This window comes from Periophthalmus magnuspinnatus, chromosome 12 (genome assembly GCF_009829125.3).
Source record: "Periophthalmus magnuspinnatus isolate fPerMag1 chromosome 12, fPerMag1.2.pri, whole genome shotgun sequence".
Lineage (NCBI taxonomy): Eukaryota > Metazoa > Chordata > Actinopteri > Gobiiformes > Gobiidae > Periophthalmus > Periophthalmus magnuspinnatus.
The window spans coordinates 17,269,471-17,296,463 of NC_047137.1; the positions used below are offsets into that span (position 1 = coordinate 17,269,471).

The 26,993-nt window shown below is 39.9% G+C and overlaps 2 protein-coding genes across 2 annotated transcripts in view; one reads left to right on the top strand and one right to left on the bottom strand.

Moving 5' to 3' along the window:
- Positions 1-3,439, bottom strand: part of LOC117379317 (DENN domain-containing protein 2A-like) — a 28,886-nt gene extending 25,447 nt beyond the window's left edge. Inside the window, exons 1-2 of the mRNA XM_055225603.1 lie at positions 3,379-3,439; positions 1,285-1,321 (exon numbers count right to left, since the gene is read on the bottom strand). The gene's annotated coding sequence lies outside the window, so the exon portion shown is untranslated. The remainder of the gene's footprint in view (positions 1-1,284; positions 1,322-3,378) is intronic.
- Positions 3,440-4,740: 1,301 nt separating this feature from the next.
- Positions 4,741-26,893, top strand: slc37a3 (solute carrier family 37 member 3). The gene is made up of 15 exons (XM_033976312.2): positions 4,741-5,233; positions 6,418-6,533; positions 9,561-9,734; positions 13,494-13,608; positions 15,025-15,117; positions 15,233-15,316; positions 16,532-16,677; positions 18,858-18,954; positions 19,377-19,461; positions 20,410-20,618; positions 20,833-20,974; positions 21,074-21,175; positions 22,356-22,555; positions 22,622-22,687; positions 23,919-26,893. The coding sequence occupies exons 3-15, from the start codon at positions 9,658-9,660 to the stop codon at positions 24,009-24,011; spliced, it is 1,509 nt and encodes a 502-aa protein (XP_033832203.1). The 5' UTR covers positions 4,741-5,233; positions 6,418-6,533; positions 9,561-9,657; the 3' UTR covers positions 24,012-26,893.
- Positions 26,894-26,993: the final 100 nt, after the last annotated feature.

Here is a 26,993-nt window from a genome sequence, read left to right on the forward strand (position 1 = left end):
TATCCTGATTTAGTTCTGGTTTAGTCCTGGTTTAGTCCTGGTTTAGTCCTGGTTTAGTCCTGGTTTAGACCTGGTTTAGACCTGGTTTAGTCCTGGTTTAGTCACTGTTTAGTCCTGGTTTAGTCCTGGTTTTAGCCTGGTTTAGTTCTGGTTTAGTCCTGGTTTAGTCCTGGTTTAGACCTGGTTTAGTCCTGGTTTAGTCACTGTTTAGTCCTGGTTTAGTCCTGGTTTTATCCTGGTTTAGTTCTGGTTTAGTCCTGGTTTAGTCCTGGTTTAGTCCTGGTTTAGTTCTGGTTTAGTCCTGGTTTAGTCCTGGTTTAGTCCTGGTTTAGTTCTGGTTTAGTCCTGGTTTAGTCCTGGTTTAGTCCTGGTTCAGTCCTGGTTTAGTCCTGGTTCAGTCCTGGTTCAGTCCTGGTTTAGTCCTGGTTTAGTCACTGTTTAGTCCTGGTTTAGTCCTGGTTTTATCCTGGTTTAGTTCTGGTTTAGTCCTGGTTTAGTCCTGGTTTAGTCCTGGTTTAGTCCTGGTTTTATCCTGGTTTAGTCCTGGTTTAGTCCTGGTTTAGTACTGGTTTAGTTCTGGTTTAGTCCTGGTTTAGTCCTGGTTTTATCCTGGTTTAGTCCTGGTTTAGTCCTGGTTTTATCCTGGTTTAGTTCTGGTTTAGTCCTGGTTTAGTCCTGGTTTAGTGTCTTTCCACCGATCTGACGGTTGCCGGTTCGAATCCCGCTCTGAACATAAACATCACTGGTTGAGCGGCCCCACACTGAGCCACAGGTTGACGGTGCGATTCCAGCCTCCATAGATGAATGCTGCTGTTGTGTCCTCGAGCAAGACACTAAACCCACCTCGCCCCCAGAGTTTATGACGTAAAGTGGAAAAACGCCGTGTAAAAATGTGATCGTTTACATTTGATACCAGATGATTGGATGAAATATCAAAACCTTCTGCGCGCGCTCGTTTCCAGTTGAACGATTGTGATGCTAACACTGTCCCGCGTGCTCGTTAGCTTGCTCGTTAGCGTGCTCGTTAGCGTGCTCGTTAGCGTGCGTTCCCAGTGTATCTGAGGTCCTCTGTCGGAGCCTCATCTTCACATCGCTCTGTAAACACTCGCCTGGACCGCTGCCCGTTTCAGCTGTTTCTGTTTCTAAATAAATAAAGAAGAGGAAACTGTATCTCTGACCTTTGACCTTTTTATTAAGAATGTACCGAGAGAAAAATGTGATCGTCCTTGTGTTTCTCAGGCTTATTTTAGAATCAGAAACTAGATATGATCAAATGAAACGTACCTGCTGAAGGTTTGAGCTTCGTCCATCACCACAGAGTCTGAAAAAAGAAGAAACACGAGAATCTGTTTGTGTTTAACTCAAAAAACGACCAGGAAATGTTTCATATTTAGACCTGGTTTAGTCCACGTTTAGTCCTGGTTTAGTCCTGGTTTTATCCTGGTTTAGTTCTGGTTTAGTCCTGGTTTAGTTCTGGTTTAGTCCTGGTTTAGTCCTGGTTTAGTCCTGGTTTAGTCCTGGTTTAGTCCTGGTTTAGTCCTGGTTTCCTCTCTCCTCCTCTTGTCTCCTCTCCTCCTCTTGTCTCCTCTCCTCCTCTTGTCTCCTCTCCTCCTCTTGTCTCCTCTCCTCCTCTTGTCTCTTCTCCTCCTCTTGTCTCTTCTCCTCCTCTTGTCTCTTCTCCTCTTGTCTCCTCTCCTCCTCTTGTCTCTTCTCCTCCTCTTGTCTCCTCCTCTTGTCTCTTCTCCTCCTCTTGTCTCCTCTCCTCCTCTTGTCTCTTCTCTTCCTCTTGTCTCCTCCTCTTGTCTCTTCTCCTCCTCTTGTCTCCTCTCCCCCTCTTGTCTCCTCTCCTCCCTCGTCCTCTCCCCCTCACTTCTCCTCCTCCTCTTGTCTCCTCCTCTTGTCTCCTCCTCTCCTCTTTCTCTCCTCCTCCTCTTGTCTCCTCTTTAGTCTGACCTGTTCACTCTAAAACTCCCACTTGATGACATCACAAGGTGGAACGTCACATTTTGATCTTTGTAGATGTTACAGACGAATAATAAAGTGACTCAAACATGTGAGTGAAACAAAACACGACTCAGGTGAGGAAATAACGACATTAGGACACGACTTAAACCGCACGAGAGTCACTTTTGTGTCACACCAGACCTCTACAGTTGTGCGTTGTGTGTGTTGTGTGCGTTGTGTGTGTTGTGTGCGTTGTGTGTGCGTTGTGTGTGTGTTGTGTGTTGTGTGTTGTGCGTTGACGTCCACACACTTGAAAAGAGGGATGACTGTGAGAATGTTCCGTTATCCGTCGATTCCCACACACGCGTCACGTCTGGAGTCCCGAGGTCGCCGTCCTCTGTGTCTTATTTAAACTGTGTCTCCATGGAAACGATTTTACTACAGCAGATATTTATGAATGAGAACAGGTTTAATACAGCGTAGACACTGGAGGAGGGAAGTGTGTTGCCCAAGGACACAACGACAACCTTCAGATCAGTGCACAAACGCTCTACCAACTGAGCCACCGTCACTGTATTTGTGTGTTTTTTATATTTTTATTGTGTAGTTTTATTTTAGAGTCACTTGTGTCAAAAGTATTTACAGAATCAGCTGGAACTAGGTTTACTGAACCAGGACTGAATCAGGACTGAACCAGGACTGAATCAGGACTGAACCAGGACTGAACCAGGACTGAACCAGGGCTAAACCAGGACTAAACCAGGACTAAACCAGGACTAAACCAGGACTGAACCAGGACTAAACCAGGACTAAACCAGGACTGAACCAGGACTAAATCAGGACTAAACCAGGACTGAACCAGGACTGAACCAGGACTAAATCAGGACTAAACCAGGACTGAACCAGGACTAAACCAGGACTGAACCACGACTGAACCAGGACTAAACCAGGACTAAACCAGGACTGAACCAGGACTAAATCAGGACTAAACCAGGACTGAACCAGGACTGAACCAGGACTAAACCAGGACTGAACCAGGACTAAATCAGGACTAAATCAGGACTGGACTAAACCAGGACTGAACCAGGACTGAACCAGGACTAAACCAGGACTGAACCAGGACTGAACCAGGACTGAACCAGGACTGAACCAGGACTAAATCAGGACTAAACCAGGACTAAACCAGGACTAAATCAGGACTGAACCAGGACTGAACCAGGACTAAACCAGGACTGAACCAGGACTGAACCAGGACTGAACCAGGACTAAATCAGGACTAAATCAGGACTAAATCAGGACTAAATCAGGACTGAACCAGGACTAAACATAAAACACATGGAATAGAACAAAGTACAACATAAACGTGGAAAACGACAGTATATCGTCTAAATAAAGAGTTTTTTATTTAAATATTTTTGCTGTTTTTTTTCTTACCTTGTCGTTTGTTCTCGTGGTTTTTCTTCCTGTTTCCATCTTTTAAATCGATCGAGTCAGAACAAAACCCAGACTCTGGTTTTAGGTTTAATTTGCTTCCGATTGTAAACTGCAAACTTCAGACTCCATCCCAAAATGCATCTGTCTCTCCTCCTCATTTCCTCTCTCTCTCTCTGTCTCGCCCTTCCCCTCCCTCTGCATCTCCATCTCTCAGCGCCTCTCCCTTTCTTTCTCTCTCTCCCTCTCTCTATCTGCCCCCACCTCTCTCTCTGACCTCCTCTGTCTAACTCTCCCTCTCTCTCCCTTCCTCCCTCTCTCTCTCTTACTCTCTCCTCTCTCTCCTCACCCTCTCTCTCTACCCCCCCCCCCTCTCTCTACCCCCTCTCTCTCTCCCCCTCTCTCTTACTCTCTCCTCTCTCTCTCTCTCTTACTCTCTCTCTCTTGTTCTCTCTCTCTTTTGGACAAACAGTGAATAAAATTGAGAGTTTGGGGTCAGAGGTCATCAGATTACTTCCTGTTTAATTTTACACTTTTTCCATGAGCCCAGGGGCTGTTTACAGAGTCACTCCACATTTATACATTTATATATTTATATTTTTATACATTTATACTTTTATACGACACATAAAATCCCCACAGTTCTGTGTGACCCTGAACGTCTCATTTCACTCACTGCTCATGTCCTTTTCATTTCATTGACTTATTCTTTTACATATTTGCAGTGGTTAAAGTACTCCAACAGATACAGAAAAAATACTCAAGTAAAAGTAACACATGAAAAATCTAAAATCTAAAAATATTAATGTACCTGTTTAAAAACGTACTTTAAGTGTAAAAAGTAAAAGTATTTCACATATTTTAAGTCTTATAGAGCTTCAAATGTGATTTAGATTTGTGCTGTATTTTGTTCATCAGAAACAATTAAATCAGTCATTTCATTTAATGTTTTTATTTGCATAATCCACGTGCGATTTACTAGTTTATCCAAGTCTTTTTTTTCTTTTAAATAATGTTTATTTTTTATATGTACAGAAGTGTCCATGTTCAAGTATTCTGAAGTAAAGTACTATCCCCCTGTGACTTCAGTGGGATTTATTTTATAACTTTTCTCTTTAAACTCCCTCTACTGCTCGTGCTTTGACCTTATGTGTGATGTAAAGTTATTCTTAGTTTAAATTCAGCCTGTTCCTGGTTTAATAACGAGTCACAGCTGCAGTGAACTCTGATTTTCATCTTTGGGGTTTTTCAGCCGTGTTCGTGTAATACCACTCATGTCCTCCAGGTGTCGTCCTTTTGATACGTTTTTGTCCTCCCAGAAAAACTCTGCTTTTCTCTACAGTTTATTCTCCACCGCCGTTCACAACCTGAGGGTCCAAAGAGTCTCAGTCTCCAGAAGTTCATTAAACAACAGATCAGCAGAGTAGATTATGACTTTTAAGACTTTAAAGGCGAGTTGGATTTAAACATCGTCGAAATGTCGTGACGGTGGGTGTGCGGACCAAAGGATGCAGATCTCGGGACAGACAGTGTTTTATTTACAAGGTGCGGGATTCAAAGTCAATATTAATAGTCACAACTGGGGGCAAAGTGCAGGAGGCAGAGCGGGCGCAGGACGGGACAAGGTAGGACAGACCAGAACCGGGACAAGACGGGACCAGGAACAGGACCAGGAGAGACCGAGCAGGAATAATCCAACAGGTGAGAGCCAAGGCGGAGGACGGGAACCCAGACGGGACAGGAGGCGAAGACAAAGGGTGAACTTTACCGGAGCTGGAGCGCAGAGGCAGGAGCAGGAACGAGCGGGAGAACAGGCATCTGAGGAGCGGCAAAAATCCGGTCAGAGGCAAGAAAACAGGTAACAAAATACAAAGACTTAAACTGGAGCATTCACGTTTACACGCGGACGATCTGAATCCGAGTGTATTCTGCCGAGCCCTCAAATACTCGGCAGCAGGTGACGGTGATTGCGCTGATGCGCTCCAGGTGCGTGTGGGAGGAGTCAGGGGCTCCTCCCAGCTCCAGGCAGACAGGTAGGGGAGGGGGAGAGGACACAGGAGGACAGGGACAAACAGACATCATGACACGAAGTAAAAACCTGTCTCACATTTTCAGGAAGAATGTTCCACATTTTAACTGCATAAAAGTCAAATGTTGATGTTTAGTCCTGGTTTAGTCCTGGTTTAGTCCTGGTTCAGTCCTGGTTTAGCCCTGGTTCAGTCCTGATTTAGCCCTGGCTTAGTCCTGGTTTAGTCCTGGTTTAGTTCTGGTTTAGTCCTGGTTTAGTCCTGGTTCAGTCCTGGTTTAGTCCTGGTTTAGTCCTGGTTCAGTCCTGATTTAGCCCTGGCTTAGTCCTGGTTTAGTCCTGGTTTAGTTCTGGTTTAGTCCTGGTTTAGTCCTGGTTCAGTCCTGGTTTAGTCCTGGTTCAGTCCTGGTTCAGTCCTGGTTTAGCCCTGGTTCAGTCCTGGTTCAGTCCTGATTTAGCCCTGGCTTAGTCCTGGTTTAGTCCTGGTTTAGTTCTGGTTTAGTCCTGGTTTAGTCCTGGTTCAGTCCTGGTTTAGACCTGGTTTAGCCCTGGTTCAGTCCTGGTTTAGTCCTGGTTTAGTCCTGGTTTAGTTCTAGTTTAGTCCTGGTTTAGTCCTGGTTTAGTCCTGGTTCAGTCCTGGTTTAGTCCTGGTTTAGTCCTGGTTCAGTCCTGGTTTAGTCCTGGCTTAGTCCTGGTTTAGTTCTAGTTTAGTCCTGGTTTAGTCCTGGTTTAGTCCTGGTTTAGTCCTGGTTCAGTCCTGGTTCAGTCCTGGTTTAGTCCTGGTTTAGTCCTGGTTTAGTCCTGGTTTAGTCCTGGTTCAGTCCTGGTTCAGTCCTGGTTCAGTCCTGGTTTAGTCCTGGTTTAGTCCTGGTTCAGTCCTGGTTTAGTCCTGGTTCAGTCCTGGTTTAGTCCTGGTTCAGTCCTGGTTTAGTCCTGGTTTAGTCCTGGTTTAGTCCTGGTTCAGTGCTTTAGCCCTTTCCATCATAAACCTGTTGTTTTATTAAATGTCGCTGCAGTTCCACTCCTGTCCTGCGGGGGGGCAGCAGAGAGACGCAGAGGCGCAGGTCACGTGGTTGAACAGAGCAGCTCACATAAACACACAAACACCCGGAGCAGCAGATTTAACACAAAGGTAACTCTTATTTTCACTACAACTAAACTTGATTTGTGTTTTGTCCTTGTAACGTTTGGAAACTTTAAGGAAAGACGAAAATATCCAGGGAAAAGACGAGATTAGATGAGATGTTTTATGCTGTCGTGTCCTGGTGTGAGTGGCAGAGATGTGCAAACAGACACACGCAAGAAATAACGAAATAATTCACTGTTTAAGGATATTTATGTGTCTTTTTTACGTTTTTATGTGGTTATATGCTCTGAGTTTACCACAATAGTCCTGTGTAGTGCCTTATGTGTGCTCCAGTACCTTTTTGTAATAGTGAGGGATGGAAAATACACAAAAAAATATGGTTTATTGTGATAAAAAGGGTTCAGTTTCAGTTCAGTTCAGTTTATTTTTGTAAAGTCCAAAAGCACAACAGCAGCTGCCTCTTAGGGATGAACATGAGAATTGATTTAACCAACAGAAAGTTAGAAAAATGACAACAATGAAACAGAAACAGACAAATTAATCAACAGAAAACAAACAAATAGAGAAGTGTCCCAGAGAAACTTTGAGGAGAAACACAGTGAAGTAGAGATCCACCCCCATGGACTAAACCAGGGCTAAATCAGGACTAAATCAGGGCTAAATCAGGGCTAAATCAGGGCTAAATCAGGGCTAAACCAGGGCTAAACCAGGGCTAAACCAGGGCTAAACCAGGGCTAAACCAGGGCTATACCAGGGCTATACCAGGACTAAACCAGGACTAAACCAGGACTAAACCAGGTCTAAACCAGGTCTAAACCAGGTCTAAACCAGGTCTAAACCAGGTCTAAACCAGGGCTAAACCAGGGCTAAACCAGGGCTAAACCAGGGCTAAACCAGGGCTAAACCAGGTCTAAACCAGGTCTAAACCAGGTCTAAACCAGGGCTAAACCCAGGGCTAAACCCAGGGCTAAACCCAGGGCTAAACCCAGGGCTAAACCCGGGCTAAACCCGGGCTAAACCCGGGCTAAACCAGGGCTAAACCAGGGCTAAACCAGGGCTAAACCAGGGCTAAACCAGGGCTAAACCAGGGCTAAACCAGGGCTAAACCAGGGCTAAACCAGGACGAGGCGCTGCAGATGTTTCCAGGACTAATGCACATCCATTTACAGATAAAGTTCAAGTCTTTGGAGCCAGAGTCGCTCAACTAAGAGACAGAGAGAGTTTGTGTCACTTTTATATTATCATGACAATCGCCAACAAAGATAATCACCATTTTGTCTCCAGAATGTGCAGAAAAAAAACCTACTTCTCCTTGTTGATCTTTTCTAAATCACTGCTGTTTTCAGTTTAACTTTAAATATGGAACCTTTTCATCACATTAAAACTGTAATTATTCACATCCAGAGCATTTTAAACTGTCAGCAACAATAATTATCGTGATACAATCGTTAACCTCAATTATTTAAGCTGTGATAATCGTGACACCGAATTTCACGATCGTCCCAGACCTGGTAGTACCACATTTATTCTCACGCTGCGAGTACTGAATAATTAAGAAATACTGATACTTTATTAGGTATAAATCTGTTTTTTACCAGTCTGTTTTCAGTGAATATGTGGAAATTTTATGTTTTAATTAAAAAAAAAAAGTATAAAGAAAGAACTATTTACATGTACATTCTGATTTCAGCCCATTTTACATAAAGTATTTACCGATTTTCAGTACGTGGATGCTCTTCAGTTTAACTCTATGTCAAGAAACGCAATTTTTATACACGCAATTATTATTAAATTATAAGTTATCCAAGCCATGCGCCGACATGCACGGCTGGAGCGGAGTGAGGCGCTGCTACAGGGGCCCCATTGATGAGGACAACCAGCCATTCAGCCTCTTACCTGTGGAGGACACTGCTCCCTTTGTCCAACTTTAGGTGATCATTTACCAGGGCAAAAATATAACAAATTCTCTCTTAGGTTGTTCAGGCCGTGCTGGTGCGAGAGCGAAATACGTGAGAGATAATGACGCTTAATGATCCCATGTTCTGTTTCGCTGCTGTTTGTTTTAATTAAGGATCAGACCCAGGACACGCTGGAGGGACGGTGTCTCTGGGCCGGTCTGGGGACACCTCGGGGTCCCACTGGAGGAGCTGGAGGAAGTGTCTGGGGTGCGGGAAGTCTGGGAGTCCCTGCTTACACTGCTGCAACCAGAAGAAAATGGATGGATAGGATGTTTTAGTTAAAATATAGAAAATAAAAATATTAAAAGGCCCATAATGAAGGAAGCTTGGCAAAAGTGAATGATTAGTGAAAAGAATTGAACTCTTTTTTTCCTTTTTTCAACTGAATAGAATGTTTAAACAAAGCATTTAATTTATGTTCAAATGGAAGATAAGGGTGGGATCTAATAAGTTTTCTTCTTCCCACTTCTTTTCGAGCGTTTATAGGAACAAATCTTTGAGAAGTGCTTTGGGTGTGTCTGATTCATGTGCTCAAAATGAATAAAATCAAATTAAAACAAAAGGATTCCTAACAAACATATATATATTTTGATAGTTTACGAAGAAATAATTTTGTTTTCTACCCTCAAAATTGTATCGGAGTTTTACAAAAATGTCAAAAAAAACAACAAAAAAACGTGTAGGGTCGTCATTTCTTTAAGCTTCATTACAGTAAAACATAAACATTAAAATGGTGCCTTCATGCAAAATGCCAAGTGTGTTTAAGTCTGTAAAAGGGTGTATAAATGTGTGTAATTGCCTCTGATTACATAAAGACGTGTGTGTAATCCCTCAGTCGTCCACGTCTGATCCAAAAGAAATATTCAAATCATTAACTGGCCAAAATATAAATTACTGTTGGACACTGTTTCATATTTTAAGTGAAGAGCTAACGACTCTGAAACTGACCAGAACTGAGTAAGCGGCTGAACATCCTCACTCCTTTTTTTTCAGTATCGATTCTTGCGCAAATGAGAATCTAGTTTCGATACTTTTGACAACCTTTACTGCTCAAATTGCTCCTAATTCTGCGTCATCTAATAAACCCTCATCTTCATCTTCGTTTTATATCCAGCTTCGCCGTCGCCGTGGAGATGTCCCAGTCGACCTAGTGCGTCAGACCCGTCCTCCCTCCGCCCCGTCCTCCCGCAGCGTCCCGCCTCGCTCCTGTGATGCCGCCCTCGTGCTGTGGCTCTCCGTCACAGTACACACACCACCACCTCGCCACCTTCTGTCTCACGTTTTTTAGGTAAGAGACTGAACGTAACCAAAATGAGGATTATTCTGTGTTGTAGAGCTGCACTATTATGGGAAAAGTCACGCAATATATATGTTTAAAGTTCGTATATCCTCCTGAGACCCGAGCTCTTAATAGTTTTTGCAAATAAAAAAACTATTAAGTGCCTGAACACATACATTTTGTGTAAAAAACAAAATGAGAAACAATTGTGCCTCTAGGAACAATGTGTCTCATTTGTGCTGCTGACAGGTGCAGACATGTGCCTTTAAATAAAAATAAATAAATAAAATAAAATAAATTATTAAAATACAATAAAAAAATAAAAAAAATAAAAATAAAATACAATATAAAATAAAAATAATAAAAACAAATTAAAAAATAAATAAAATAAAAAATAAATAAATATTCCAAACTCTTAGAAATATAAAAAATTGAACATGTTCTTGTTGCTGTTCTTCTAAAAATTTGCACTGTGGCCTGAACAACCCAAAATCTGTCGTCCACAGAAGAGGACACAGGGTCTCAGGAGGATATTACCGTATTTTCCGGAGTATAAGTTGCACCAGCAAAAAATGGCATAATAATGAAGAAAAAAAACATATTTCACATATACGTCGCACCCGTAGTTTTCAAGTTTGCTTCTACATTTTACCTTTAGTTCAGTAGAAATATATTTATTGATTGATTTATTAGTTTATTTGAATAGGGACAACGCACATTAATCAACATTTCTGTAAATGCGCCAGTATTAGCCACACAGCGAGTTTCCAACTGCAGTCCCTAAAATGCCACCACACATAAAATACAAAGTTTGTATAAATAGTTAGTTTGGTTATTAGTAAAATGTTCTAAAAGTTAGTGCAGGTAAGAAGGCAATTTGTAAAACACTGTGACAAAGACGGACAAAATCTACAGATATAACACAGAACAGATGAGGCGGCAGCAGCACAATTTCACATTTGGTGATCACAGGCTTGATTCAGAAGTAACTGTTTTTTTTACCATGATTTTAAAAGTCCTGATCCAATCCACACTTCTGATGTGAGGCGGAACCGAATATCATGTAAAATAAATGTAATAAATTACTTTTTTTACTTTTTACAGCCTTTAAATTATTTGACAGTTGTTTTTCTTGTAGACTAACTTTTACAGCTCCGTGTTTGGTGTCAAAATGTCGACGTAGATTGTACCGACCGCGCCTCATAACACAAAAAAACATACAAGTTTTTCTCCTCAAAGCACAAACTTGTGTTCACCTTCACTTTTCTTCCTTCCAAACCGACAATTTTCCTCTTGATGAACATTTTGTGATGATTATTTGCAAATATTTCTCAGTTCCACTTGCTGGGAAAGTCTCATTAGTTTATTGTCAGTGCAAACATTAAAGCAGCACAGACTTATTTTAAAATAACAGTCATGCCTTTTCATTTATCTTCTCACGGGCCACATAAAATGACGTGGCGGGCCGGATTTGTCCCCTGGGCCTTGAGTTTGACACATGTGACAGGGGCCGTTTCTGTTCAGATTATAAACTGTTCACTTTAAAAACAAGTCCAGGAGCATTTGAGGCAAGACTGAAACATGAACTCATGAACTAATACGAGAAGCTCCTGCGTTTCAGAACATGCTGTACCTACAATTTAAGCCTAAACAACAACGTCTTTTTATTTTTCCAGTCGTTGTGATTTGATTTAGCCAAATCAAATTGCGATTTTTGATTTGATTTTTTGGATAGTGATGTACTGTGCAGTCCTATTGTCTTGTGAAAGTGTTTACAGAATAACCTCTATGTTTTTGAGCTTGTAATGTGGGTGAAAGGTCAAGGGTTACGTCAGGTCAGGACTATTTAAAGTTAAGACTCGCACATGATTTAAAGCGACGTTTTCTTATCTCTGTTCCAATGTTTCCTCGTCATAATGTTTTTTTGTTGTTGTTTCATTCACACATGTTTAACAAACCTGCATATTTAGGCTGAGTTCTTCTCTCAAACTCAAGAAAACACTCCGTTCCACCTTGTGATGTCATCGTGTGGCGATACAGGAAGTGCTCCGCTGTGTTTTTAAACTCCACACACCTTCATTTATAGAATCATCCGGATCATTTCAGCTCCTGGAATTGCCGCTTATCTCGACTGAACTAAAGGTAAAAGGAGCTGTTCACTTGGAAAACGACCACTTGATGACATCACAAGGTGGAACAGAGCGTTTTTGAGCTTTGGAGATGTAGACAGACTAAACAAAACGTAACTCCTGGTCTGTTTTTGAGGAGGAAACGGTATTAAAACATGACTTAAAGCTCATAAGAGTCCATTTTGTGTAATATAGGAGCTTTAAGTTAAACCAGGCATGTTCAAACTGAGGCCCGGGGACCAAAAACGGCCCTCAAACCAGTTTTTCCCGGCCCTCAAGCTTCCAGGTGAATTGGCCCATATTAATTAAACGGTACTTTTTACTGTACGTTTCTGAAAATCTACTTGTGTTGAGGACGTGAGCGTGAATAAAGGTCTGTAGTGGTTCAGTTTAACTTGTAATAAAACACACAGATTTGAAGTATTCACTGTATTCGCGGCGAAACTATGGCCCTTTTTTACCCCAGGAAGTAGGAAATGGTCTAAGTTCTGCTCACGTCTCAAAGCAGAAGTTAATCGTTAATATTTGAGTATTTGATAATGACACACTGGCACACTCTGTACAAACTGTGGAGGTCACGAGAAACAGGCTGTACATTCAAGTTGACATGTTGTCCCTTTGACAGATATGTAAAGTCACAGTCAATACTTTTTTATCTGTAAATATTGACTTTGAAGGATTTTAAAGTAAACACACGTGAAATTGACTTGACCCGGAGTTGTGTTTCTCGTTTCTTCAAATAAAACTCTGTTCCGTTGCGCTGTAGATGATTAAAAACAGAATATAAATGTAGCTAACCTGCCAGCCGCCACGTTCTAAACAGGTGAACGCCATCGACTCTGGCTTCAGTTCACTTTCTATTGAAAACCTGTGTCCCCTCTCTGTACCTGCTGCTGTCAGACTCATTCTGGTCTTAAATGTTCGTATTAACCCTCTACATGATCCTGGGTTTTTTATTTCACTATTGTGTCTGTAAATCGAGAATCAACACTAATCAAATAAAATAAATAGAACAATAATCATTCTTTATTTAGAATGGTCTTTATTTTTATAAGAACTAGTATTAAATTAGACACAAAACTGACTCTTTTGAGCTTTAAGTCGTGTTCTAAAGCTGTTAGCGCATCAAAAACAGACCTGGAGTTGTGTTTTGTTTCATTCACACACATTTGAGTAACATTTTATTATTCGTCTGTAACATCTACAAAGCTCAAAATGCGACGTTCCACCTTGTGATGTCATCAAGTGGTAGTTTTTTCAAGTTCCTTTTACCTTTTGTTCAGCACAGATTGGCAATTCCAGAGCCTGAAATGATCCAAATGATTCTATAAATGAAGGTGTGTGGAGTTTAAAAACACAGTGGAGCACTTCCTGTATCACCACATGATGACATCACAAGGTGGAACAGTGTGTTTTCAGCCTAAATCTGCAGGGTTTGTGTGTTAAACATGTGTGAATGAAACAAAAACACCGTTTGTGATGAGGAAACAACATTAGAACTACTATTTCTGTTGAAAATTACAACATTTTGTGTAGAGAAAGAGTGTTTTCGTTTTCCTTAATGAGTGATATGACCTTTGACCTGCGTTCAAACACGCTGCATCTTTTGACGTTTGTCTCTGTGGTTTCTGCTCTACAGTTACGTGCTGCTACACTCGTCCAGGAAGACTTTTAGCAACGTGAAAGTCAGTATCTCTGCTCAGTGGACTCCAACGCTACAAAATGGCAGCTCTCCCAGTTTCTATCCCCCAGAGGTACAAACTGCATCTGTTTACATTTAAATCAATAAAAAAATAACACACATGAACATGAAATACAACGTTAATGTTTTAGCAGTGGTGGGTGAAGTACTCAGCTTTGTTACTTAAGTAAAAGTACAGATACAGAGGTAAAAAGTTACTAAAGTAAATTAATGAATCTACCGTTGTTCCGGAGTATAAGTCGCTCTGGAGTATAAGTCGCACCTGAATATAAGTCACGCCGGAGTATAAGTCGCACCTGAATATGAGTCGCGCCAGAGTATATGTCGCACCGGAGTATAAGTCACGCTGGAGTATAAGTCACACCAGAGTATAAGTCGCACCTGAATATGAGTCGCGCCAGAGTATAAGTCGCACCGGAGTATAAGTCGCACCGGAGTATAAGTCGCACCGGAGTATAAGTCACGCTGGAGTATAAGTCACACCTGCCAAAAAAGTGCAATATAATGAAGAAAATAAACATATTTCACATATAAGTCGCTCCAGAGTATAAGTCGCGCCGGAGTATAAGTCGCACAGGAGTATAAGTTGCAGCAGCCAAAAAAATGTAAAATAATGAAGAAGAAAAAAAACATTTCACGTATAAGTCGTGCCCGAGTATAAGTCGTGCCCGAGTATAAGTCGCGCCCGAGTATAAGTCGCGCCCGAGTATAAGTCGCGCCCGAGTATAAGTCGCGCCCGAGTATAAGTCGCGCCCGAGTATAAGTCGCGCCCGAGTATAAGTCGCGCCCCGGACAAACTTTGAAAAAAGAGCGACTTATAGTTCTGAAAACACGGTGCTTTATTATTGTGTCTTATATAAAAGATCCCGAGCCCTTTAATGAACGTTTCACCAAAAAAAAATGCTTCATAAATTCATCATAAAATGGACAAAACGACAAAAAATGAGCTTCACTTTCCACTTCTCCAACTCACATAAACCACAAAGTCTTTCGTCTTCAAGGGCTTGAGAAAAACATCAAAGTATCACGTGAAAAAATTGAGTAAAAGTGTTAAAGTATCTGTTTAAAAATGTACTTTAAGAGTAAAAAGTCAAAGTATTTGCATTTGTTAAAGCGTAAATGTCGTGATATTGATTTAAAATGAGACATATTTTGCTGAACAGTAACAAAACAAATCAGTTTCTTCATTTTTCTCATTAATTTTTTGTGTATTTATTTTTGTTTTGCTCAAAGCCGAAGCTCGAACTCGAAAACTTTAGTCAGGAAGTTTCCACGAACATGGTAAAAAATAAACCTTCACTACATTTTTGAACAGGACTGAAGTATTTTTCATCTGATTTGGAGAAAGTACAGACACTGCTCTCAAATGTACTCAAGTAAAAGGAAAAAGTACACACTGTAAAATGTACTTAAGTAGTATTTTTAGGTATCTGTTCTTTACTTAAATACTACTTTATTTTTGTGTTAGACGTGGGAGGATCACCGTCTGTTTGCAGATGAGGAACAGGCCACACTTTTCCTCGGAGCGTTGGACTCCATCTTCCTCTTTTCGTACGCTGTGGTCAGTAAAAAAAACCAAAAACATTGCTTTTTGTCCAATTAAAATATCTAAACTATTTATTAGCGCTACTCCGTTATCGTACTGTGTTAATATTTGATTTTGTTTGTTCGTGCAGGGTTTGTACCTGAGCGGCGTGATCGGAGACAGAGTAAACCTTCGCTACGTGCTGTGCGTCGGTTTGTGCGGATCAGCTGTCGTGGTGAGTGTTGTGAAATGTACAATTGGGCCAAAAAAAGGATTTAATCAGCCAAAAAAATAACTCAAAAGAACAGAAAAAAACTGAAAAAAACAAAAAAAAACTCAAAATAACAGAAAAAAATTCCAACTCAAAATAACAGAAAAAAAACTCAAAATAACAGAAAAAAGTAAAAAAAATAAACTAAGAAGAAAAGTGAGAAGAAAAAAAAGAACTCAAAATAACAGAAAAAAGAAAAAAATAATAAACTGAGAAGAAAAACGAGAAGAAAAAAACTCAAAATAACAGAAAAAAGTAAAAAAATAAACTAAGAATAAAAACAAGTAGAAAAAAAGAACTAAAAAAAAGTAAAAAAAAAAACTAAGAATCAAAACAAGAAGAAAAAAAAGAACTCAAAATAACAGAAAAAAGTAAAAAAAATAAACTAAGAAGAAAAACAAGAAGAAAAAAAGAACTCAAAATAACAGAAAAAAGTAAAAAAAATAAACTAAGAATAAAAACGAGAAGAAAAAACCCCTCAAAATAACAGAAAAAAGAAAAAAAATAAACAGAAGAAAAACGAGAAGAAAAAAAATAACTCAAAATAACAGAAAAAAGTAAAAAAAATAAACTAAGAAGAAAAAAGAGAAGAAAAAACCCTCAAAATAACAGAAAAAAACCCAACTCAAAATAACAGAAAAAAGTAAAAAAAATAAAATAAACTAAGAAGAAAAACGAGAAGAAAAAAAAGAACTCAAAATAACAGAAAAAAGTAAACAAATAAACTAAGAAGAAAAAAGAGAAGAAAAAAAATAACTCAAAATAACAGGGAAAAAAAGGAAAAAATAAACTCAAAATAAAAACCCCAGGATCATGCAGAGCGGGTTAATACGAACATTTAAGACCAAAATGACGAGTCTCAGCGCAGCAGTTTTTCAAGAGAAAGTGAATTGGAGCCAGAGTCGATGGCGCTGTAAGCTAGCAGGGTTAGCTATGTCCATTTATATAAACAGTCTATGGTTTCAACCTCCACAAATACAGGAAATTGTTCATAAACGCATCAGATTCTTGTATTAGTTTAACAAGTTTATGGAGAATTTCAGATCTAACCGCAGTTTTTTTTGTGGCGTTGCTGCACTCGTGAGCGCACTGACCTTTGACCTACAACCCCAAAACACGCCATTGACGTTTAGATAACAGTGAAAGTAGAAGGTGGCTGATAATTGCGTCTATTTTTAGGAGTTCGTGTTCGGCACAGTGACAGAATGGCTGAAGATCTATAATGTTTACGTGTACTGCGGTCTGTGGGTGCTCAACGGGCTGCTGCAGTCCGCCGTCTGGCCCTGCGTCGTCGCCGTGATGGGAAACTGGTTTGGTAAGACCGGGTGAGTCGTGTTTGTCTGCTCTGGGACGAGTAACTGACCGAGGAACAGGAGGGACACTGCTTTTCTATTGATTCTTTTATTTGGAAATATTGATTTTAAAGCGAAAACATTACGCAAAATCGACTTGAGCTTTTAATCATATCGTTTCCTCGTTAAAAACAAACCCGAAAAGTTGATTCAAAAGGCCAATGATACGTTATTTTAATCAGACGCCACGATTGTTCATAGTATAAAGTAGAATATTTTCACATCTACACATATAAAGACGATAATAAATAAATAAAGACGATAAATTGAGGCACATGTCACAGAAAATATCCTGCTCTAAACTGCTACAGTATAAACGATGCACCAGTATTTCTTAAAAACGTTGGGTAGTGAGGAGTATTGTGTGACGTTAGTGGTGATTTTGGCGACTTTTGGCGTTTGTTTCATTTTCGATGGCATCTACAAGTGGAAAAAAGATGCCTTAAAATACTGGGAATCTACGGAGCCCCGCATAGGACATTTGCGAAAATAATATTAACACGTGGCCACGAGATAATATCACGTTCCCACACGATATTATCACGAGGGAACGAGATATTTTATTAGCATTTTTATTTTTTAAGTTAAATATCTCGTGCACTCGTGAAAATATATGTATAGAAATCATTATTACATATTTTTGACAAGCAGGTGCAGCAGACGACCTCTTGGTGGCGCACATGTGCTAGAAGTACAGGTAGAAAAGGACGGATGGTAAAAAGAAGGGAAGAGAGGCTTGTATGTGATCGGGACAGGACGTCAAAATCAAACATTATTTTATGCTGGGGATGAGCTACAATGACGTATTAGCAACGCTCGATTTGGACGGTTATATTTTAAGCTAAAGACATTTGATGAGGATGTCTGCACATGTCTTAATTAAGTCATTCCCTAGTGATAATTAACTCGTTCCCTCAAGATAATATCGTGTGGGAACGTGATATTCTCTTGTGGCCACGCGTTAATATTATATTTCGCAAATGTCCTATGCAGGGCTCCGTAATATATCACATAAAATAAAATGTCTTAATTTGTGGAGACTTAAATTTGTCCACTAGAGGTCAGTGTTTCTCCGAGGCCTCAGACACGTCGAACCATCACTAGTAACTCTTTATTATTCATCTGTAACATCTCCAAAGCTCAAAATGCGGCGTTCCACCTTGTGATGTCATGAAGTGGTAGTTTTAAAGTGAACATCTCAACTAAACTAAAGGTAAAAGGAGCTAAGTGGCAACTCCAGGACTGAAATGATCCAAATGATTCTAGAAATGAAGACGTGTGGAGTTTAAAAACACAGCGGAGCACTTCCTGTATCGCCACACGATGACATCACAAGGTGGAACGGAGTGTTTTCAGTTTGTTTGTGCGTTAAACATGTGTGAACGAAACAAAAAAAACACAACTCCAGGTCTGTTTGTGACGAGGAAATGACATTACAACATAAATCGTGTTGTTCCTGGTCTTTTTTAAATAAAGTTAAAATAGAAATAGTTCAACAGTGAAGTGAAGGCGGTGGATTGTAGAAAATAAAAAAAATACTGTACGCAGAACAGACACCAAAAGCAAAAAAGACACCAAAGCAAAAAAAACAAAACAAACCTCAAATAAAAGTATCACCGTATCAAAACTTCTATTTAAGTGAAAGAATTAAAGTACCTGTTTAAAAATGTACTTAAAGAGTAAAAAGTACAGGTATTTTGTTTAGATTTTGAGGTTTTATGAAGCTTCAAATGTGATGATTTGAGCTGAATTTTGAACAGAAACAATTGAATCCATCGTTCCATCTGTTTTTATTTGTATATTTGTGTTTTGTTCAAATTATGTTAAAAATAAACGTTAGTCTTTTCAGCAGGTCTCAGACGATAATAAAAAATACTAAAATACTGGTCCATGTTTTAATAAAAGTCATTTTTCTACACAAAAGTGCTAAACTAAATCTGTTATTTCAAAAAATACTTTTAGTTTTCAGTCCTGTTCAAAAATGTAGTGGAGCAGAAAGTACAGACACTGCCCTCAAATGTACTGAAGTAAAAGTATCCACATTACTATACATTTCCGGTATCTGTACTTTACTTTAATCCTTTTTACTTCACTCCTTTTACGTCGTTATGTTGCACCACTGCAGATTTGACCTTGAGTGTTTGGTGTTTCAGTCGTGGCTTCATCTTCGGGCTGTGGAGCGCCTGTGCTTCTGTCGGAAACATCCTGGGAGCGTTTCTGGCCTCGAGCGTCCTGAAGTATGGCTACGAGGTAAAACGGCAGATGGATGTGAAGAATTATGGATGAGCAGGGCCGTCGACCGAAATGTGGGGGCCCGGGGCAATAAGCCTCACATGGGCCCCCCCTGTAATAAGTTGTTTTTTCCTGCACATTTTGACGATATTTGGCGATTATCTTTGTTGTTTTGATGTTTGAGAGCGGGATTTGAACCACTAACCTACAGATGAGTGGACAAACGCTCTACCAACTGAGCCACTGTCGCTCTAACTGACAATAACAAAACATTTAAATGGCGGTAATTCAAAATCTGTGTCGTTTATGTTTAGGAGAAAACAACAGAAAGCCATTTTTATTTGTTTTTTATTATAATTTTCAGACCAGATCAATTATCATCCATCAGTTTGGGGAAATATTTAATTAATTTTTTATTTTTTTGTGTTTTTTTTGTCCAGTACGCGTTCCTGGTGACTTCAGTGGTGCAGTTTGCTGGTGGGATTGTGGTTTTCTTCGGCCTCCTCACGTCGCCAAAGGAAGTGGGTACGTACTGAAGTGAACGATAAACGAGTGGACTGTAGGATGAGGCCAAACGTTTATGAAATGGAAAAATATTATTAAAAAAGAGCTACAGATTTACAGTTATTTGTGTTTCCAGCTGTTTTTCCATCTAAAAATCTAAATACCTCCTCTTTAATACAACACAGAAGTAAATACCTCCTCTTTAATACCCCGTAGAAGTAAATACCTCCTCTTTAATACCCCGTAGAAGTAAATACCTCCTCTTTAATACAACACAGAAGTAAATACCTCCTCTTTAATACCCCGTAGAAGTAAATACCTCCTCTTTAATACCACACAGAAGTAAATACCTCCTCTTTAATACAACATAGAAGAAAATACCTCCTCTTTAATACCCCGTAGAAGTAAATACCTCCTCTTTAATACCCCGTAGAAGTAAATACCTCCTCTTTAATACCCCGTAGAAGTAAATACCTCCTCTTTAATACCCCGTAGAAGTAAATACCTCCTCTTTAATACCCCGTAGAAGTAAATACCTCCTCTTTAATACCCCACAGAAGTAAATACCTCCTCTTTAATACCCCATTGAAGTAAATACCTCCTCTTTAATACCCCATTGAAGTAAATACCTCCTCTTTAATACCCCATTGAAGTAAATACCTCCTCTTTAATACCCCACAGAAGTAAATACCTCCTCTTTAATACCACATAGAAGTAAATACCTCCTCTTTAATACCACATAGAAGTAATTACCTCCTCTTTAATACCCCAAAAGAAGTAAATACCTCCTCTTTAATACCCCAAAAGAAGTAAATACCTCCTCTTTAATACCCCAAAAGAAGTAAATACCTCCTCTTTAATACCACATAGAAGTAAATACCTCCTCTTTAATACCCCATAGAAGTAAATACCTCCTCTTTAATACCCCATAGAAGTAAATGCCTCCTCTTTAATAATGTTGTGTTTCAGGTTTGAGCTCAGAGCCGGAGACAGGTTTAAACCCGGTGGAGACGGACTCAGACAGCCACAGGCCCCTGATGAGCGACGAGGAGGACGAGGTGGAGGTGGAGGTGTGCGCCCAGCGAGACCACGCCCCCTCGCAGCTCGACGAGCCCCTGACACGCGACCCTCAGCCCATCGGCTTCTGTCAGGCCTTCTGTCTCCCGGGGGTGCTCCCTGTAAGAAATTACATGGGTTTTTTTCCACATTTTGTAATTTTTTTGTTATTTATTGGTTAAATGTGCACTGTGTAATGTTTTTGGTAAAAGTCAGATATATAGAGACTTAAAAAAAAGTGACATAATGCGGCTTTAATCATGAGTTAATCTTGACTTTTATACAACAAACTTTACGTATTTTGTGAGTTTAATCTATATTTTGTGTGTGTTGCAGTATTCCCTGGCGTACGCGTGTTTAAAACTCGTCAATTACTCATTTTTCTTTTGGCTCCCGTTTTACCTGAGTAACAACTTTGGCTGGAAAGAGGCGGAGTCTGACCGTTTGTCCGTGTGGTACGATGTGGGCGGGATTATCGGTGAGCTCGACGTGTGCGATTGTGTTTAAACTGTTTATTCTTTTTACTGTCACTCTGAAAATTGACCATAACTACTTCTGTCGTTGTTTTGTCGTTCAGGTGGTACGATACAAGGTCTAATTTCTGATTTCATGGGGAAGAGGTCACCGGTTTTGGCTCTGAGTTTGCTCTTTGCCATGGGGGCGCTAGTGGGATTCAGCCGTGAGTTTTACCTGTTCTGAAAAATTGACTTTTCAGTTTTTTAATCATGTTCTAGTCCAGAGGTGTCAAACTCATTTTCACCGAGGGCCACGTCAACAAAATGGCTGCTCTCAAAGGGCCACATGTTACTGTAAGATAAATGTTAGTAAGTTTTTATCTTGTTAATTAACTGTTTCTACATTTATTACGTATTCAAGTCACAAATACTGTATATGGATTTGCATAGATATGAAAAAATGGCTGTTTAACTGTGTATCTAAGGATAAACTGACATTTTAAGACAGTCATACCTTTTAATTTACTTTGTCGCGGGCCACATAAAATGTCGTGGCGGGCCGCATTTGGCCCACGGGCCTTGAGTTTGACACATGTGTTCTAGTCGTTTCTTCTCATTTTCCCTCTTTAAGTTGTATTTGGAATGATTCATGTTTGTGTAACGTTTAATCGCTAAATTTCCAAGACGCCATTTTGACGATCTACCACCGTTTAACCTCCACCTGTGACACGCCCACTGTGACACGCCCACTGTGACACGCCCACTGTGACACGCCCACTGTGACACGTCCACTGTGACACGCCCACTGTGACACGCCCACTGTGACACGCCCACTGTGACACGCCCACTGCGACACGCCCACTGCGACACGCCCACTGCGACATGCCCACTGTGACACGCCCACTGTGACCATAGGGGGCGCCGACATCTCCACGACTCCGATATTTACAACGACGTCAGCTCCCATTGGACACCTCAGTTTTTTTTCTTTTATTAAGTCGTTTTAGATGAATATTGTGATTTAAAATGTGTAAATTATAATAAAATGATCCACAGAGATGAGAACCATAGAGACACATGCACAATACGGCTGGTTTAAAGTAAAGATGTACAGTATTTCTTATCAGGAATGAGCAATAGTGTCAAAAAATAAAATATCAGTACTTTTAGACCGTCAGACTCGTCATTTTGGTCTAAAATGTTCATATTAAGCCGTTTTTATTTCACTTTTGTGTCTGTAAATCAAGATATGAATATTTAATCCAGCGCTTTTTTTTCCCGACAAGTGACTCCTGCCACTTTTATCTGTCATTTCTTTTCGTTCAGTTAGATTTCCATAGTTTTCGTGAGTACTGCACAATATCTCAACATAAATCTCACTGTTTGTCTTTGTTTTTTCCCCAGATTCTCCCAATAACCAGGTCATAAATGCAGTTTTATTGGCCACCACTGGTTTCTTCACCGGGGGCCCCTCAAACATGATCAGCTCGGCCATCTCCGCAGATCTGGGCCGTCAGGACGCTCTGCGGGGCAGTCAGGAGGCTCTGGCCACAGTCACGGGCATCGTGGACGGGACGGGGAGCATCGGCGCCGCAGTGGGACAGGTGCAGGTCCAGTTCACTCACACTTTTATATGGTTTCATATTTGACCCGTGTGTTTTTCTCTGCAGTATCTGGTGTCTCTGATTGAGAGTAAACTCGGCTGGATGTGCGTCTTCTACTTTTTTGTTATTATGGTGAGTAGTGACTTCAAATAAAAGTAAAAGTATTTCACAAGTGTTCATTTGTTGTAAATGTAGTGATTGATTTAAAGTGATGCATATTTTGTTCAACAGAAATGATACCAATCAGTTTCTAGATTTTTCTTATGAATTTTGTGCATTTATTTTTGTTTTGCTCAAAGTTTAAGTCTAAGTCTTGAAAACTTTAGTGAAAATGTTACTACGAACATCATCAGACTTGCTCTTGTACATTTTCTGTGAGAATCTTCCAGAGCGCTGGAGTTTTTTACTTGTAGATTTGATTAAAACTGATTATTTTGGTCTAGAACGAGAACTTTTGTTTTGCATTTTCTTAATTTTAAGGTCAACGATCCTGAACTCTCTCTGTCCTGGTTCATTTTGGTCTAAGTCCCAGTCTAGTCTAAGTACCAGTTTAAGTCCCGGTCTAAGTCCCAGCAGGCGTAGGTCCCGGTCCAAGTCCCAGTCTAAGTCCTAGTTTAAGTCCCGCTCCAAGTCCCGCTCCAAGTCCCGCTCCAAGTCCCGCTCCAAGTCCCGCTCCAAGTCCCGCTCCAAGTCCCGCTCCAAGTCCCGCTCCAAGTCCCGCTCCAAGTCCCGCTCCAAGTCCCGCTCCAAGTCCCGCTCCAAGTCCTAGTTTAAGTCCCAGTCTAAGTCCCAGCAGGCGTAGGTCCCAGTCTAGGTCCCGCTCCGAGTCCCGGTCTAAGTCCCATTCCAGATCCCGGCCCGAGTCCCGGTCCAGTTCCCTCTCGATGTGAACTATAAAAACTATAAACATCTTAATAAAACCGTCGTCCTCGTGACGTCTTTCACATTTAAACGTCAAACTCCAGAGTCGACCTCGATGTGACACAAAAGTAAATGAAGTTCACTCTGAAATAATAAAATATAAAAACACACTGCAGTCAAATGTTTGGACACACACACTGCTTTTTCACATTTAATAAACAAACACACAACATCAAATATATGAAGTAAGAAATATGGAGTAACAAAAAAGTAAAATAACACATTTTTTTTATATTTCTATTCAAATCTTCAAAGTTTCCTTCCGTTTCTTTATTGAAAATCTTTCCTACATAATTCCGCGTTTCTTGCTTCACACATTGGACGTCCTTCCATTACGTCATCGGCCTGTAAAACGCTGTGATGTCACTGTGATGTCATCCCAAACCCGCCAACGCGTCTAGACTTACCCTGTGTTTTTTTTTTTTCTTTTTCTTTCTTACAGACAGGGAGCAGCATCGTCTTCATTTCTCCGTTAATCTACAGAGAGGTGAGAGCGATGTGGAGAGAGCGACGAGCCTCTCAACGACAACTCTGAAACGAAAAAAAACAAAACGGAAAAATAGCGGTAAAAAAACATAATCCAAAACACTTTTACTTTTACTGTGTCACTTTGAAACTCCCGTTGTCGTCCCGTGTGATTTTAAACTGACAGATGAAGTGCCTATGAGAAAGAATCTAGGCCTGGTGCCCTTCAAAATAATGTTCGTTTTGGTGTAAATATTTAAAAAAAACCCTGAATGGATGTAAATAGAACTTTCTGTACGTGAGGCTTTTAATTTGAAAGGCTTTTACTGCCCTTTTAGAATGTAAACTGACATCATTTTATCTGTTGTAAATATGTACAGCGCTTACTCGCTTTTATTTTGAAATATGAATCTTGCACTATAATTTACCTTATTCCGGAAGTTGCCGTCGTCGTTTGGGTTGGATTATTTTGGACGGGGGCTGATGTTTCAAAGCCTCCACAGAACACACAACACTTTACCGTATTTTCCGGACTATACGTCGCTCTGGAGTATAAGTCGCCCCTGCCAAAAATGCGTAATAATAAAGAAAAAAACGTATATAAGTCGCTTTTTTTAGGTTCAAAAAATGACTCCGCCTCCATTTTTCAGCAGACAAGTTTCTCATTTGCTCTAAACTCTCTTTCCGCTGCTTGATTACCGTTTTTGGCCTCACGTTTTACGACTTTAGCTTGTAATCAGCAGAATACGACTTTATTTTAGGTCGTGTTTTTGTTCAGTCTTTCTCAGATGTTTTTTAAATTACCGTAATGAATGAATGAATGAGTTTTATTTGGGTTGTTTACGAAGACAAAACCAAACAAATATGACTGGGTTGAAGCGGCGTGTTTATGTTAAGCCCGTCCTGACCAACACATTCGACAGACGGTGATCAACCCTGTTTCAACCCTTATTATTGTATCATAATAAGGGTTGAAACACATTAATTGTATGTCTGTATCACACTGCAATGTGATGTTTGAGGTTATAGTGGTAGAAATAGTTTAATTTGCTGTTAAAAGTTCTGATTATGATCAACTGGGACGGTTCAGCAGGACGCTAAGGGCCAATAAAAGCCGGTCTGAGTGCTGCATTTTGCCCCCGGGCCCTAGTTTGGACACACCTGTTTTAAAGTTTTAGTTAACTTAAATTAATCAGATCACTCCAAAGTCTTATTCCTCAAATAGACACATCTTTGCCTCACGTTAGTTTTTATTTTATTAGATTCAAACTGAAACAAACGTCTTAAATTATAACGACTGTTTTTTAATTTAAAGAAAGACTGAAATCCTGCGAGAAAATCTTTGTTCACGACACGAAACAGACAAAATGTTTAACTTAACTATGTAATGTTGAAATATTCAGTGAGTAGATACTGGTACATAAGCCTAGAGCGCCCTCGTGTGGTTCGGCGTGACAGTAACAAATGTGTGAAATTATATATTGTAATAGTTTCGTATATAAGTCGCACCTGGACAAACTATGAAAAACAGTGCGATTTATAATCCGGAAAATACGGTGCACAAATCAACACTACGTGAGGCGAAACTTTCCCCGAATTCGCCGTTGAAACTATGAGGATTCCGTTTTTTGAGCGTTTAAAGGTAAAAGTGGGCGTGGCCAACTGAGGTCAACAGCCGATGTGATTTTTTTTTTTTTTTTTTCTGGGGTTTTTAACGTGACCACTTGAATTCGATCAGTGCGACACATTTATCCGCACAAATATCACACAATCGTACAGGGAAATCACCACCAAAGTTTTATATAAAGGCTTTGAAAGTCGTTTTTGTTTTTCGTTTTGACGATTACACGAGAAAAACGAGCGACGGACGGTTTGTTTTCTCTTTAAAATGTTCATATTTGTGGTTGGGTTTTTTCAAATCAGGGTTGAGTCTGTAATTATTTTGGTGCGATGTTTCCGATCTGTTTTTACTTTTACTTCCTGTTTACCAAATGATTTTTGTTTACACGTTGCATTTTATTCTATGCCATAAACTGACTGCAATCTGATGTAACTTGATGCCTTTTTAAATGTGTTTTATTTTTGGATTAATTTGGTTTTAGGGCCTTTTTTTATTTCCATCTTTTTAATTTTTTTATTTATAAATCTGACTGAAAAAAGTGGTGTTTTTTGGCAAATTTTTAAGTGTTTTTACTGAACTGACAGATAATAACAAGCTTTTGGACGTAGTTTGTATAGAAGGATTTTAAAGCTGCATTACGTAACTTATCCTGTCTCCATGGAGATGTTATTACTTTGGAATGTTCCGCGTCTCCGTGTTAAACTTGCGTATCGATAAATGTGTGTGTTCATTTACAGGTGTTTTTTTTTAAAGCTTAAAAAAAATAATTAAAAAAAACAGCCTTTCATCGCTACAGTGAGTGGACTTGCCTCTCCACAGATCTGACCCGGTTGGTTTATTTATTTATTATTTTGTTTATTTAAACGGGACAAAACAGACGTCTTTTGTTATGTCAAGTTGTGTCAATTTGCTCGTTTCCACGGAGATAAACAAGTTGAATGAACAGTCAAAACAGGAAAAACGAGAACATCTCCACGGAAACGACCGACGATGGAAAAGTTACGTAGTGCGGCTTTAACACAGCTGCTCATTTATGCATCTGTTTCTTATGATTTTGCACAGCGACTGTTTACACCAACCACGTTTTGCCTTTGTTTTGTTTTTCTGTTTCTACGTTTGGGCTTTTTAAAATTTAATTATATTTTCTTTTATCGGGGTCGTCTCGTTTCCATGACGTCGCCTGTGTCTGTGTCAAATGTCACTGAATGTGCAGGATTTCAGTTGAATGTGGAACAAAAATCCGTGTTCCGTTTGATGTATACGCACCACTATGTTTATAAAACCGCAGATGTGAATGAAGTTTACGTTTGAATTAAACGTGAAGCACATTTAAAACTTTCACCTGTCATGACTCCTCCCGTCCAGCAGAGGCGCTGTGTTTGAGGCATTTATGAGGAAACATCATAAACAGAGGTCCCCTGTGTTTTTAGT

What these genes read in the sequence shown, in the direction of transcription:
- slc37a3 (XM_033976312.2), top strand. Translation starts at nt 9,658, where the DNA reads ATGCCGCCCTCGTGCTGTGGCTCTCCGTCACAGTACACACACCACCAC. An exon ending in CGATGTGGGCGGGATTATCG is followed by an intron (nt 20,975 to 21,073) that starts GTGAGCTCGACG and finishes TTTGTCGTTCAG; the next exon opens with GTGGTACGATACAAGGTCTA. An exon ending in TCGGCGCCGCAGTGGGACAG is followed by an intron (nt 22,556 to 22,621) that starts GTGCAGGTCCAG and finishes TTTTCTCTGCAG; the next exon opens with TATCTGGTGTCTCTGATTGA.